The sequence below is a fragment of the Mus musculus genome, chromosome 2, assembly GCF_000001635.26.
Source record: "Mus musculus strain C57BL/6J chromosome 2, GRCm38.p6 C57BL/6J".
NCBI classification, from domain to species: domain Eukaryota; kingdom Metazoa; phylum Chordata; class Mammalia; order Rodentia; family Muridae; genus Mus; species Mus musculus.
The window spans coordinates 35,748,958-35,764,743 of NC_000068.7; the positions used below are offsets into that span (position 1 = coordinate 35,748,958).

Below are 15,786 nucleotides of genomic sequence, written 5' to 3' on the forward strand. Positions count from 1 at the left end.
CACAGAGCTGGGGACTAACGGACATTAGCCAAGGGACAAAGCAGACAGGTCAAGCTGTTTTTTGGAGTAGTACCTCTGCCAGTCAGAAGGCCAACTCCAGACATTTGAGGAACGGCAATGAATGGTTTCAAGTTTGTGTCAATGAAAGGCAGCAGGGAGGGAGGGAGGGAGTCAGTCACTCGGGCTTCATTCATCATGATTGACATTATTCAAGAAAGCTTTTACTTCTGTCCTGCTACAGTGGCTAGAACCCAGAAGCAAGTGTGAAGGCAAGCAAACATCCCGCCAGCACATGGTTTGTATAAATACTTCTGCACTTCCATGCTTTTGTTGTCTTACCTAATTGTCCCAAGACATGGAGAGGGGGTATTGCCCAGTTAGGTGGTCGAGGACCTGGGGTTCTTACAGTCTGTGTAATAGAGGAATAAGTCAGAGGGTCTATGTCCCTAGAATTCCCAGGTATGCTCTGGTGGAAGATCAGTTTCCTGGCAGCATGGGCTGCCACGTCTGCCTAACTGGGCTTTGGATAGGTGTCAGAAAGTCTGGTGACAATCCTCATCTTTCACTGGGTAGCTGAGAGGATCAGACAAGAGAATAAATTTAAAAGAACCCCTTGAACTGTGAAACACTGAGAACATGTTCATTCACACAACACAGGGAGTCTTTAGAATAATCTAGAAAGACATGGAATGGTTTTCAAATGCCTGTCCAGCCCCACTCCCTAACCACCTATGTCCACAGCAGACATCAGGCTGTGGAAAGGCTCAAAGGTCAGCAAAGTCATTGCCTATTCATGGGTTCACGGGACAGCCTCCACGCTTGGGGAAGGGAATCAGACAATTGAGAATGTGGGGATTTTTTAGCCAGTTGGCTCAATGAAGCTTCTAACGTCATGATTCATAAGGGCATTTGCAGCACATGCAGAGGCGAACGTCTCAGTTTCCTATCACTAGCAACTGGCCTGCATCCAACAGTGCTGCAGCTGCGTTCCCACAGGTGAATTTGACAAAGAAGGGGGCTTTTTGGGTTCCTGGACATACATAGAAGAGGCCTCATTCTGTGAGGGATGGGAATGGGGGTGGCTGGGGGCTGTAGCAGGATGCTTGAACTGTACCTGGCAAGTTGCTTTCTGTTAGCCAGAGGGATCTGATTGGACCAAGTAGTGGCAAGCAGCAAGGGTCTGGTGAGGAGTCTGGAGCAGGGCCTGCAGAGTCTTCCAACTTACTGTTTTCCTGACAAAAGATTCTAAGGGCTCTAAGGAGCCAGAGTGTCAAAACCAGGATTTCGGGGTCCTCATAGGGAAGAAAGTGAGGGGCTTGATCAAAGGCCCTTGCTGGGGGGCAGTTTCAGCAGGCCTTGAAGGTTCTCTCTGGTGTTCTTGCTCCCTCTAGGATGTTAGGGGGGAAGAGATACAGGGGTCTGGGGCCATATCTGAGAGGAACTGGCTTAGGTCTGAGCTAGGGAGAAGACATACAGTTCCTAAGAGGGAACCCCTTTCCCCCAACATTTCTTTGGAGCGTGGAAGCGCAGAGCTACAGGAAGCCTTGCTGTGCTGGGATGAGGGATGGAGGACGATCATTTAAACCATAACACTTAATGCTGTGTCCTTGGTCCAGTCTCAGGCAGAGGAAAAGCTGAGCCTTGTCTGCAGGCTGCGATGCATCTCTAGGGTCTTTGCAAAGAAGGCACCTAGACCACAGGCAGTCACAGAGCATGCAGCACTTACAGAGGCCTCCCTGGGTCTGCCTGGGCTCTCAGGCTCAGTTCCATCCCTGCTAGAAGCTGTCTGCATAGCTCTCACTTTACTCTCACACCTTCCAAAAAGCAGGGGCTAGTCCCCAAAGCAAGTAAACACAGTGGTGCATCCAGGAAATGGAAGTGGGGGCAGAAGTCTCCTGGTGTTCCCTCTCAAAGTACAGCAGCCCCCAAAATTCATCCAACAGTCCTGGGACAGGGGCCAACTTGTCAGTGACAGGCTTCTGTAACCATCACAGATGATGTAGTCACATCCTTAGGGTATGGAGCCCACCAAGGTCGTGTGCAACGACCCAGGAACCCGCTCCCAGGACAGAACAGCTCTGAAACTGTGCAACCAACAGTAGCCTACCTCCAGACGACAGGCATAGTGTAGAGGCCAGCTCTCACCATGAGTGCTGACGTTTTTATATCGCTGTACTGGCTAAGTTCAACCTCTTGAACCTGTTTTTTCCCCCTCTGTGCCTCCCCCAGACTCTGCTCCAAGCTGGCGAGCACTTTCTAAAGACTCATTTTGAGAAACAGTGTCAAGTCAAAGCTTTATTTAATAGCTTTCTACAGCTGTACAGCTCAAGGCTGGTTAAAGAATGTCCCCACACACTTCTCATTTGGGACTTCTGGGAAACCCACTTGGGTTCCAAGGAACAGCAACCAAGGCCTTTCACCTCTGCCCCTCGGAGTAGACACTCGAGAACACTGGTTGTTCTGGTCTAGGCTACCATATGCTCTACACACACGTCTGCTTGTCCTGCTATCATGGGGGCCTTATGCTCTCCCCTCTGAAGCCCCTCCCCTCACTCAGGGCTCACAGCACAGTGTTGGGTACACAGTGGCTCTTGGCCATTGGGTCAGTCCCCCACCGTTGCAGGGGTCCCCTGGAACCTGGATGGGGAGACTGAAGACCTTACTGTATTATTTCTTAATTATTTCTTGATTAGTATTAAACATTGCGGCAACAGGCAAGTTAACAAAAAAGTGAGGTAAGTCTGTAAAGGACACCCGTGCAGCACATGATCGGAGGTGTCCACCTTCTTCGTATTTCAACTTCGTTTCAGGCAATGGGCAGAAGGAAAGACATGCGATGATGCTAAGCTCTGACCAGCAGGCTCTCAGACCCCGGTGTGACTGTTCTCCACATCCACAGCTCTTTACCTTAGGATGGTCTGTCCTTCACCTTCCCCTCCCCCTCCATTCCCATGCCGCCCCAAGCACAGCAAAAACTGCCCCAGTTGGTGCTTCCCAGGAGCCCAGAATAGTCGGTGCCATCTGTCACATCTTGGATGTCATATATCCACTGATGATTCCCAAACAGGGTGGGTCACCATGAAGTGCTGGGAAGGGGACAGGCAAGGATTGGCCGTGTGAGGCAAAATGCCCTACGGAACACAGAGAGGACGCACAGGTGATTGCAGCTGGAACCCTAGTGGCTCCCAACAGATGGGGGTGGGGGGAGCCCAGGGTACTCAGCCCCCACAGGCACGCCTTCTTCCAGGACAGAGTGGCCTTCAGGACAGAGCATGTCAGGATTGAGAGAGCTTGCTAGCCCCGATTACTCGGGGTGCAGAGCTGCCTGTGGCTGAATGCTCTGGGCGGTTCATCTGGGGCGGATTTCTTTGGAGGGGCCGGCCCCGATGGCACAGCAAGCGTTTTTCATCCAGCACGGACAGGTGGTATTCACACAGGTCAATCAAGGACGCCACCTGCTCATGGAGAGGTTGCAGCTTGAACTTCCTCTGGGCCAGGAAGAAGAAAGCTTCGACAAATGCCTGCAGACACATCCCTGTGGACAAAGAGATGCTGTCAGAGAGCTCATGCTACCTCAGGGATGCTCAACCCCAAAGCACAGCCACTAGCGACAACCAGGCCTGTCTTCTCACTGTACCTCACGCAGGAAGCGCCACATGAGGCCAGCACACAGAGGATCTTCCATGCTCAGGCACCTGCTCTTAAATGGCCCCAGGAAGTAGGTTTTCTCTCTCAGAGACGGGGTCACAGAGTCTCAGAGCAGTGGGGATTGTCGAAGTAGAAATGGTTGTGCTTGGATTTAAACCTCGCCCCAAATCTTAGTTTCAGGCACCACGATGAACTGTGTTCCCATGAAAACCCTGCTCCCAAACTTTCACCATTAGAAGCATCATGTTGCTAAATCATTGACCACAGAACGCTCCATTCTGATGTGGGCATACACAGTCAACAGTATCTTAAGGTTCCTGCATTTTGTTACTTGTAAAACTCATGTTGTGAGTCCCCTCCCTCCCTACACACCGCAGGCGCTTGGTCTCCAGCCGAGGGCACTATTTGTGCGGGTTGCATAATGTCGGATGCAGGTATTTGTGACTGAGAATATACATGTATGTAGAGGTCAGAGGTCAACCTTGGGTGTTGTTCTCTTTATCATTCGTGGTTTATTTTTGAAACAGGGTTTCTCACCGGGACTTAGGACTCATCAGTAGGCCAAGGTGACTGGCCAGGGAGCCCCAGGGATCTGCCTCTCTCCCTCTCCAGCTTTGGGACTCTGATCCTGCACTACCATGGTGGCATTTCCTGCAGGTGTTGGGGACCCAACTCCAGTCTCCATCATGTCTAATGGCTAAGTACTGGCCATTTATGCTTCTGCCTTTTAGATCTGCCTGTTCAACTCATCATCCCATTTACTGATAAATTGGATAATTTGGGGCTTGGTGTGTTTGTTGTAATGGATACGTGTTTGAAATTAGTCTCTGGTCAGATGTACAGTGGGCGTGGGTTCTCTTCTCTGGTGACTGTTCTGTGCTGAGCAGAAGCCTCGTACCTGCGTGGAATTCCTGTTGTCACTTCCTGGGATTGTTTCTTGTGCTGCTGGGAGTCCTGCTCAGAAAGTTTTTGCCTAAGTGTTTTCCCTCCAAGCCCTCCTTGCCCTTTTCTTGGTGGCGACACTTGCCACAGCGTGCTCAGGTTTGTGATCCTTTGTTGGCTGCTTTGTGTCTAGTTCATCGTTGTCTCCCAGTGACAGGAACCCAGAAGGTGCTTGGTAAAGACACACTAGATTAGTGAGCGGCTGCTCAGCTGGCTGGCTGCTGGCTGAATGGGTGGGAAAATTGATGTGTCTGTCCGAGGTGTTTTATAGATACTGTTACTGATCCTCTTGGGATCCCGGAGAGGTTATTATTATTGCTATACTCTACAGATGAGGAACAAGACAGAGATGAAGTAACTTCATAAGGTCACTGAGAGAATAGTGCTGTAGGAAGAAATGAGTTTGAAAACCAACTGTGCTGAGTCCACATGAAAAGAAACCATAGAGCCTAGATCTGTGTGTTTCTCGGAGATTCTCAGGGAGGTGACAACTGTGACCAGAGGCAGTGGGACAAGGTGTGCTAGCTGACACTGGCCCTGCCTCTGCTGCTCCACAGCAGCCGATACCGAGCTACAGCTATAACCTGGGACCCGAAAATACCTTTGACTTGGGAATGTGAGTGGGTCAAACACACTTTTGATTCTTTCCAAACACATCAGTTTTTTTTTGACTCGGCTGCTCTTTACTATAGATGCCCCACAAGCCCCTTGCTCCAAAGAGGAGACAGCAAAGAGTGTGGGAGTCTTGTGGAAAATCCTTTCTATGTAAACAAAAGCCTGCTGTGGAGAGGTGGAGAGACAGGGATGCAGGAGGCAGAGATGTCCCACCTCTTGGCTAGGACTTGCTATGCTGTGTGGTGTGTTTGTGTACGCATGGGTGCGTTCTGTGCATATGACCATGGATGTGTCCGAGCATAAGAGTCTGTGCATGTGAATGTGTGTGTTCCCGTTGGCTGGGCAGGATGATGCCCAGCTTGCAGCCAGAGAAGCTCACTCACCCTTCAACCTCCCAGCTAAACATTTCTTCCCAAAGCCTGGACCACCAAGAGGCCTGTCTGAAACTGCAGCTATCTCATTGGCCCACCAAAGGCGGAGTCTGAGGCTGTGCATCTCTGGCATCTGACCGGAGAAGGAGCTTGGGCCAGAATGTATTCAGCCACCTCATCAATCACACTGCTTACCTTACTTGAGCTGATAGTTCCTACAGCCAGTCTTGGTCCACGAAGGCAGCAGCCCACCGTTTATACTCTGGCTCAAGCCCATCTCAACTCTGTGCTAATGGGTGTCCTAATCCCCACTGTCTTGTTGAAATGTTGACTCTGGGGTGAGGCCAGAGACATTCATGTTGTTGGGTCTGGTGGCCACACAGGGGAGCAGGATAGGAAGGAGCATATACAGCATCTTGTATGTTGGGGGGAATATCCCTATTGTTCCCTCCACTGAAGACTGCGTGTGAGGCCAGCTGTCATTCACAGACGGAATACGACAAGGAGAAGAGTCCATAGCTGACCTATTTGGATGAGGACATTCTGAAGGAGGAGGAGTGTTTAATTCAATATCCTTGGATTCTTTTTTAGTCAGTCGTTCCCTGTTTCCTAGAGTGAACATGTATGCAAAAATAAGCCCCAAAAGTGTATTTTGTCTTTTGAGGCAGGTGAAAAAGGATCTTGCCTTGTAGTCCAGGCTGCCCTCAATTTTGTACAATCCTCCTGCCTCAGTCACTAAGTGCTGTGATTGCATGTCTGCACCCCTACACTTGACCAGCAATGGGAAATTCTAGTGGGCATGAAGGGTGGCTACAGGGGCACCTGCTTCTTAATGGTGACACTGACCTTGAAGATGGGTACATATGTTGCTTTGAAAAAACATTGCAAACACACACACACACACACACACACACACACACACACACACCAGTTCCCCTCCCCAATTATCCTTGAGGGTATGTTTCAAGACTCCCAGAGAATTCCTGAAGCTGAACCAATACCGTACTGTATATCCTTTATTTCCCCCTTTATTTTATTTTCCCCCTGCATGCAACACAACATAGCACCAGAATTAATTCATCTCTTCCTTTTTTATCCCCGATGCTACCCTTGAGTCACTGATTACTGAAGCATCACCAGTACAGCCACGCTGTTACAGCCACCTGATATAGATGGTTGTTAAGTGACTAACAGTCAGGTAGTCCACACAGTATGGATACACTGGATAGGGAGACAATTCACGGGTTCTGGTGGGAAGAAACAGGTCATCCTGGGATTCCATCATGTGATTCGGATACATAATTCACGATGTAAGAACTATTTATTTCTACAATCCTTCTCTTAGTATTTTAAGACCAATGTTGATAGCAGAAGTAGGAAAGCCAGGCTTTGGATAAGAGGGAAAAGAGAAGTGAAGGCTAACAGGCACCAGTGACTCACACAGCATGCCGTCGTGACCCATAAGCTCACAGCCCTCCTGTAGACCTGTTTACCCCACAGGACTCTTGGCTCTTTACAACCCATAAGGGCACTGCCATCACTGTGGAGTCCTTGCTTGCCACCGTCTTTTAACCCAAGAGCTTGGTGGCACATGACATCCGAGTCAGTCAATAATCCACAGTCAGGACCAGACCCCAGCTCCACATCCAGCACAGGGTACTCCTAAACTACACAGCATCCTACTCCCGGAAGAAAAACTGAAAAAGCCGAGTGTGTAGCACATGACTGATGATCTTACCACTTGGGAGGCAGAGGCAGGAGGATTGCTGAGAGTTTAAGGCCAATCTGGTCTGTCTGGAGAGTCCCAGGCTAGTAAGGGCTCTATAGCAAAATCCTGCTGCATAAAAGACAGAATGAGAGACAGAGAGAGAGACAGAGAGAGAGAGACAGAGAGAGACAGAGAGACAGAGACAGAGAGACAGACTGAGAGAGAGAGAGAGAAATACAACAAAAGGAAAGAAAAATTTCAAGCAAAAATATTAAAGCTGGGGCCAGGTGAGAAGGCAGCCTTTAGTTGGCCACTGGCCCTGTGGGGACTCCCCATGGAAGGCCCTGAGGACTGGGAGTGAGGCACACCCCGCACAGCACACCAGTCACAGGGGCCTCTGATCCCTGACAGCCGAAGCACATCTGAGTCCCTGGAGATCTCTGTTCCTCTTTTTGTCAAGCTGCCCAGAGTAGGATGGCCTGCGCAAGTCAGCGCTCAGCAGCTTCCCCAGAACGGAACCTTCTTATGGCTTAAGGAGCCGCAGATGGGACGAATTGAGGAAGACAGCAGGGATTGCACAGGAGAAAATTTATGGTTGGAGTCAGGGTTAGCAGGGATAGGGTCCTGAGGTTCCCACCAGCAAGGGAGAGCAGCAATTCCTAGCTGCTGGAAGACCAGTCTGGTTTTGAGCCTTCCTAACTAGCCTGGGAGCAGGCGGAGCCTATCCTCCTCCTCCATTATTATTCTTTATATAAAACGCAATGCCAGCTGTAACTGTAGTAATGCTCAGGCCTACTGACCCCCTCCCCCAGAGCACTCAGGTGAGTGCCACTCATTTGTGATAACATGAACCAGAGTCTGTGAGTGCTCTCTCTCTCTTTCTCTCTCTCTTTCTCTGAGGCAGGGTCTCACTCTGTAGCCCACTCTGTCCTAGAACCCATTATGTAGCTCATAGCAAACCTCCTGCTTCAGTGTCTGAATTACAGGTATGAGCAGATGCTTTTCCAGGTTGCTGTGCGGCCTTCAGGACTGATATTCTAATGTCAGCACAGCGTTTCGGAAAGGCCAGGTGAGACGGTGTACAACTGTAGCCTCAGCACTTGGGAGGCTGAAGCTGGAGGCTTCATTGAGCCCAGGAATTGTTGAACAAACAAACAGCCAAATTCATTAAAATTGTGTCTTAATGCACGATTTCTCCACCACTCCCTCTCGGACAATGACTTCTCATATTAGCTAGCTCTTACAGAGAATGGTATAATAAGCAATTGACACATAACTGCTTTTTATTTCTCATTCATTTACTAACAATACTCCTCCATATCAGGATTGTTGAGTGTATATATATATATATATATATATATATATATATATATCCCCAACAACATATATATATATATGTGTGTGTGTGGGGGTGTGTGTATATATGTGTGGGTGTGGGTGTGTGTGGGTATTACATTGATCTAGTAATTAAGTTCATATCTAAATTCTTCTGACCTCATAAGTACCCACGGGGACAGAACACAGGAATGGGGAGGTAAAACAGCGTTAAAGCTGTGGGGTAATTGCTCACAAGCTAAGCCAAGGCAGCCATCAGACTATGTGTGGTGCGATCACTGTGGACTTCTGAAAAGCAATTTGGCAGAAGCTTAACAGCCACTATACCATTTAACACAGTGATGACAGACCTAGAAATTTCCCAAACAAATGATTCCTTCCAGAAGGAACTACAATGCATTCTCTCCTACAGGTGGTTCTTTGCCAACTCCGCACAGGACAGCACTTCCGTGGCCTCACAAGCTTGTCTGTGTTTTACAAATGGTGTCACATGCGCTCACGCTTGAAGGTGCTTTACCCTGTTCCGTCCTACAGCTGGCTTTAACATTCACAGGGCCCCAGGAGCTCTGTGTGTTCTGGAGGCACACTTGACACAGGCATTATGATGTTCATTGTTCAGGACAGACGGACACTGACACCAGCTGGGACAGCCCCATAAAAATCCTCCTATGAAGATTCGCAGATGGGTGAAAATGGTATGGTTCTGACTGGGGAATCCTGAACTTCACAATCCCCTGACTGGGCCAGGAGAGGAACATAGTAATTAAGTTCAGATAGAGCCCTCAAGCCAGAGCTTCCAATCAGGGAGTCTAAGGCGGGGTCTGAAAATCTGTCTTTATAAATTCTGGGGTGCTGCTGAGGGCTAGGGACCAGGGACCTCATCTGGAGGTAAGCCCTCCCCTAACTGAGTCCTGTCTGGATGAACGTTGCTCTGACTGTCCTGAAGTGAGAAACTTGACTTTGGGCTGAAGACATTTTTTAAAAAGATGTTTATTTTAAGATATTGATTAGGAGAAACCCAACCTGTTATTTTTAAAGTCTAATGACAGATCTGAGAAACTATGGACCTGTTCCAGGGTTGTCCTGAACCCTCCCTTGGATTCTGAGAGACTGCACACTCTTGATTCTTGTATGCTCACGGATCTACCACTAAGTGGGGAGTTTCTTGATCCCTCCTGGCCCCCATCCCATCAGTCTTACTAAGGTATAATAGGCTAAGAAGGTTCTAGAAGGCTAGGTCATGGATGGCCCTGTAGGCCATGGCAGAAGGTTTCAGCCTGAAGAAGATGAGAGACCAGCTGGGAGTTGTGAAGTAACAAGACAGTGGTGTCTCCATGCTCAGACCAAGTGGTATGTAGTGTGTGTGTGAAAGAAGACAATGATACTGCACCAGTTTAAACAAAGGCTGACAGTGGTGCCTTGGACTGCTATAGCAGTGGGGGTGAAGGTACTAAGGATGAGCAGTTTCTAGATATAGTCTAAGAGCAGTTTCAGTGTGAACTGTGACCTCCCCAAGGGCTACATGTAGGTGTGAGGGGAAAACCAAGAGTCCTGGCAAAACAGAGCCAGGAGACAGGTCTTCCTTTGGTTTTCAAACACTGTATGCACAAGATAACTGGAGGACCTTGCCAGAGAGGCACTTTTCCCCCTCCTTCTTCTGGAGGTGTTGTCTGTCTATAGTGAGCATTAGGAAGTGTGCTTGTCACAGTGGATTTGGGGGCCTTTGGGATGAACACTCCAATGTGGCTGTGTCTTGAAGGACTCTTCTGGAGGTAGTGTAGTGAGGAAGCCCAGAGGATGCTGTCTGGGAGAGCTAGGACAGTATGTACTGGCCTTGACAGGACAGTGAAGAGCCCTTGAGGATGCTGGGGAAAGGTGCTGGGGAAGGTCCCTTTAAAGTGTCACTGCCCACCATCTCTGTCCTCAGTTGGCCCAGGCTGCCATAGAATTCTACAGATTTGATGACAGAGAGCAGTTTTGTCAAACTACCTTACACTTAGAGGATGGAAGTTCCAACCCTAGGTGTCAGCATGGTCAGGCTCTTGGGAGTCCACCTTCTTCCTTAAGTGCCTTCAAAGGTCAGGGAGTGAACGGGCAAGTCCTCTGCTGTCTTTTCTGACTAGGGGACTAGCACAATTGGAAAGGGGACTCATTTAACCCCAGCCACTTCCTTAGAGACCCTATCTCTTTGATCCATAATCCATCCTGAATGAGGTGGGGGAAGGGTGCTGTGATCCAGTCTAGAGCTTCAGCCCTGCCATGTGGGAATACTCTTTCCATCTCCCTAAGTCTCTGAGTCCCAGAGCCATTTAGGAAGAAGTTAAAACCACCTCACCTCTCTCCCTGCCCCTCCACCTGCCGCAGGGAGGCCCCTCAAGGCCAGGCTTGGGCACTGGAAACATCCCGTGATATCAGTGTCTTTACACGCGTGTTATAGCCAACGTGACAAACATCATTGGCTCTCGGTTACTGAGTCTTTTTACGTGAAAACTCTGAGATAAAAACTGCCTGCACATTATTCAATTGGATTTTACCAAAATCATATAAAGCAGGTGCTGTTCAAAGCCATTTTACATTCAGGAACCATGCTAAAGTCACCGGGCTGGCAGGTGCCACCCGGGCCAACAACCCCTCAACAGTTTTCTCCATTGCTGTGTTAAGTCTTCAAACATCTGGCCCCAGGACTGCAAACAAACAACAACATCAGCAATGAAACACTTAAGGAAGAAAAGGAAATTCCAGAAGCAAAACCAACCTTGGCGTGAATAATGGTTGGGCACCATCCGTCTCTGCCAGATGTCGAGAATGAGAGGAAAGATACACTGGTGTTTGCGAACATGTTTTCCCCACACCTAAAGATAAGCTGTGGAGTGGGATTTGAAACTTCACGTGGGTTGACAGATGGGAGAAAGCAGCCTTTGAAAGGCTCTGATTGCAGACTCACACCTCTCACTGGAGATAGCCATTGCATATTGAGCTGCAGCCACCGGCAGGACATGGCCTCATTCTGTCAATCAGCCGGTGATGGAGGGCCCTCCTAGCTCCAGCTGGTACTTGGTCCGATCCTCTCCCACCCAGAGAGGTATGGGGCACAACTGACTTGCAGAGTGCAAGGCCACTCCCCAGGAAGCCTGTCTTCTGGGCTTAAGGCCTTCGTGCTGCTTCCAGGGTCACAGCAGCTCCTTCTTGTAGCCTACTTCTGAGAAGTGTTCAGAAAAGGCCACTGGTACATGAGATCTCCATCTGAGGCTGAGGGACACATACCAGCGGCCAAGCAGCCAGGCAGGGTGACTTCCCAGCAGAAGAGGTAGCATTTCAGCCCAGACCCATCTCACAGTCAAACCTGTGTTCTTTTCCCAACCTAATTAAGCTTTCTCCATATTTGATGGCTATGTATTATTTTACAGTTTCCAGAACACATTTGCATATTTGATGTAATTAAATCCAAATCATTGTTGACAGCCAGAGATATCATCCCACACTGGAGATTGATTTCCCCCCTCCCCCTTTCAGTCACTGCCTGCTGTCTTCACAGTATTCAAATCTCTTTCTTCATACTCAACCAGAATTCTGTCTCACAGGAGTCCTAAGTATGCACACACATACTCCTGTTCAGCTTAGATAATTTCCTGAAGGTAAAGTGGGATGATCTGGGCCAGAATCACTGTAGTGGTCCTTCCCTGCATACTACAATAGCTCCCAGAAGGGCTGTCCGCTAGGAGAGAGAAGGTACCAAGGTGGTCTTAAAGAGGTTAGCTCAGGAACTTTGGAAAATTCCACCAGACCCCTCCCTTCCTGAAAGAGAAAGGTCATAGAGAACACAGGTACCCTTCTCCTCCAGAAGGGAAAAGAGGCTAATTAGACTCTTCAGACCACAGGGGGGACCAACCTGCAGATGAGGGAAGCAAGCCCAGAGCATTCTTCAGGGAGGACCAACCTTTAGCCACCCACAGATAAGGGAACCCCTTGCTATCTCATTCCCTAAGGACCAATCAGTTTAAAAGTCACACTATTCTGCCAATCACATTGTGCCTAATGGCTGCTGCTCTATTCTACCCCTGAAAACTGGCCACCTGGGGTCGCCACCTCTCCTTCGGGTACAGGACAACCCCAACACATTGGAACAATAAACTCCTCTTGTTTTTGCATCCATTCCAGGCTCTGCATTGTGTATTCGGGGGATCCCCCGGTAAGCTAAGGCTTGTCAGAGTCTTATAGTCTGTAACTTTAATTTTTTCAAAACTCACTTTTTATGATGGTTCTTAAACGCTTTAACCTCCCCTTTTGCCTACCACCCACCAGAGGTAGTGAAAAAGAAAGAATATGGGCCGGGGGTTGGGGGGTGGGGGGGTGGGGGGGGTGGGGGGTGGACCTGTTTAGAAAGATTCTTTGTAGCAACTCCCATCTGTTTTGTCTGGAAATTGGCAGTTCACAGGTTAGCAGCAGCAGCTCCAGCCACTAGCAAACACTTTCACAGATACACCAGCAGTCCAGTTCAGTAGAGTTGGGATAGTAAACACGAATCAGCAGTGGTGGTTGCTGTGCCTCTCTCAGTGAAGCAAAGACCAACAAGTGTTGTACAGCCAGCTCTATAAGCAAGCCTAGATCAGCTCCCATCACTGTGGAGTACTTTTTATAGTCCCTCCAAACATCACCTGTCCTCCATTAGTCTTGCCTCAGTGTGTGTCTTGCCTTAGCTGACATCACTCTGCCAATCACAGAGTCTGCGGAAGCGGCAAAAACAGCCATGGCAAACCACCAGAAGTTTTTTGGTGCATTTGTCTCTATGAAGTCCCAACAACTGCAGCTCAACTACGAAATGTAAGGCAGACCAAGACATGCGTGTCATTAGCAAAGAATCCTTTATCACGTGTTCTTCCATGTGCTTACTTTAGTAGAATATCCTTTCATCTAAATGTTCCTTTATGAGTCTGCCTTAGCCATTCATCTCTGTCCACTTCAGGAAAACACTCCTTCATGTGTTTGCCTCAGCAAAACACCATCCAACACAACTGACTTTCCAAAGAACCCATAACTTTCCACTTCAGTGCTCCATGACCAACTTCCAGGCTTCTCCCTGTTCCTGTGGTGCCCAGCATCCTGGCCTTCAGTTGCATGAACCCACTGACTGTCACCCAAGTCCCCCAGGCCTAATGCTTGGGTCTCATGCTGGGTAGATCAAATCCAGGCAGTTCCTAAGAGATGACAAAGGGCTCAGTGAATGGTGACTGACTCTATGTCCATATTCCATCTCTATAACGACCAAGCTATCAAAGAATTCTTTTTCTCTATATCCAAGCCTCTTCATCTATAAAGGAGGGGTAATAACATCTGCCCTGAGTGGCTTTTACAAGGAGTCACCTGGATGAACAAAGGACTCCAGAAGCTGGCCATGGGCCTGTCTGTCTCCTTTTCACTTGCATTTCCAGATCTAGCCTGTCTTGCCTGCCTAGAGTGCTCGCTCCTGACTCTTGTTTCTCCTTCTACCGCTGGTTGCCCATCGTTGGGCTCCCTACTTATCTGAGCTTCATGAGATCACAGAGTCAGGTCTCCTGACCAGCCTTTCCAGTGGTCTCTGTCCATATATGTACGTTGTGGCTTTGTGCCATGGGCCTCATGTTCCCCTTCTGTAGATGAGGGTCTCTAGGGATTCTAGCAATACTGGTCATTGACTGTATCTTCTGGATGTTTACAATGGTAAAGTGATGGTTAACACTGTCAACCTGATAGAGTCCAGAATCTCCTGGGAGATGGACCTCTAGGCACGCCATGGGAATTAATTATCGTGACAGCATTAACTAAGGTGGAATGACCCACCCACTGTGGGTGGCACCATTCCCTGTGCTAGGGGTCCTGAATTGTGTAAGTGGAATGAGCTGAGATGTAGCATTCATTTGCCTCTTCTGACTGTGGATGGCACACAACCAGCTGCTTCAGGTTCCTGCCGCCTAGACTATCTTGGACAGTGAGCTAAGACAACTTTTCCTCTTCTTTAAGTTGCTCTTCTCATTTTATAAGAACACCAGAAAAATAACTAAAGCAAGTGATAAAAAACAAAACAACACCAAATGCAATCATTAGTAAGTTCTGCCTGCTAGGACCCCATCTCTTCCAGAGATCCCATGGTAGTCCAGAGAGGCTGGCATGATTACTCTTCATATTGAGGAGGCCATAGTGCTCAACTAGAGAGGTCAAGGCAGGTGGTCACGTTCTCTTGGCCAAGGCCACATTTCAGACATGGGTGGTGTCTTAGGTTGGGTTTCTATTGCTGTGATTAAACACCACGGGCAAAAGCAACTTGTAGCGAAAAGGGTTTATTTCAGCTCACAGTTCTTAGAGCAGGAACTCAAACAGAGGCCATTGAAGATTGCCGCTTACTGGAGCTACTCATGGAGCTACTTGCTTTTTTTTTTTGTGCAACCCAAGACCATCTGCCCAGGCGTGGCACCACCCACAATGGGTTGGGCCCACACATCAATCACATCAGCCCCGCCCCCCAAATGTCCTACAGCTTTGCCTACAGTCCAATCTAATGGAGGCGGTTCCTTGATTGAGGGCCCTAGCTTGTATCAAACCGACCAAAACTAACCAACATAGGGGTAGTGCTGGGGTCCCCACCATTGCCCTTTCCTCATTTTCTCTCAAGCCGGAATGAGGAGGAAAGACCCCCCAAGGCCCAGCCATACAGGGACTAAAGGGTAGCAAGTCTGCAATATTCCCGCAGCGTGCACGGTCACTGCCTACAAGCGTCACAGCAGGAAGACGCCACTTCCACCTTTGTCCTTGTCTGGATGGAGAAATGAGTAAGTGTGGAGACAGAGCCATAAATAGACCGTGCAGAAAAATCACTATCCCTAGAAGCCCGCGACACCAGTGACAAACAGTCAAGGGTGAAAGTAAACATTCCATCTCTCATTAATCACAGGTCACAGGCTGGCCCTGGCAGAGACCCGTGGTCCCAGTCTCCTTCCATCTGACATCACCCCTGATTCCACCATAACAGACGGATGCTTCAGACGCACTGGGAAGATGGCGCCTGAGAACTGATCATCCTTCCTTCCCTGCTTCATGCCATTCCAGATATCTCTTCTGTGACCAGTGGCTTCATGGGTGTTCTGAGGCTCCAAACTCATTCCCCAGCAAGCTGCCAACATCTCTGACTTAGAA

The 15,786-nt window shown here is 48.9% G+C and overlaps 1 protein-coding gene across 1 annotated transcript in view; it reads right to left on the reverse strand.

Annotated features, from left to right (window-relative positions):
• Positions 1-2,282: 2,282 nt before the first annotated feature.
• The window catches only part of Ttll11 (tubulin tyrosine ligase-like family, member 11), a 228,581-nt gene continuing 215,077 nt past the window's right edge, over positions 2,283-15,786 (reverse strand). Inside the window, exon 10 of the mRNA NM_029774.3 lies at positions 2,283-3,535. Within this exon, the coding sequence (NP_084050.1) occupies positions 3,276-3,535 (260 nt within the window). The 3' untranslated portion in view covers positions 2,283-3,275. The remainder of the gene's footprint in view (positions 3,536-15,786) is intronic.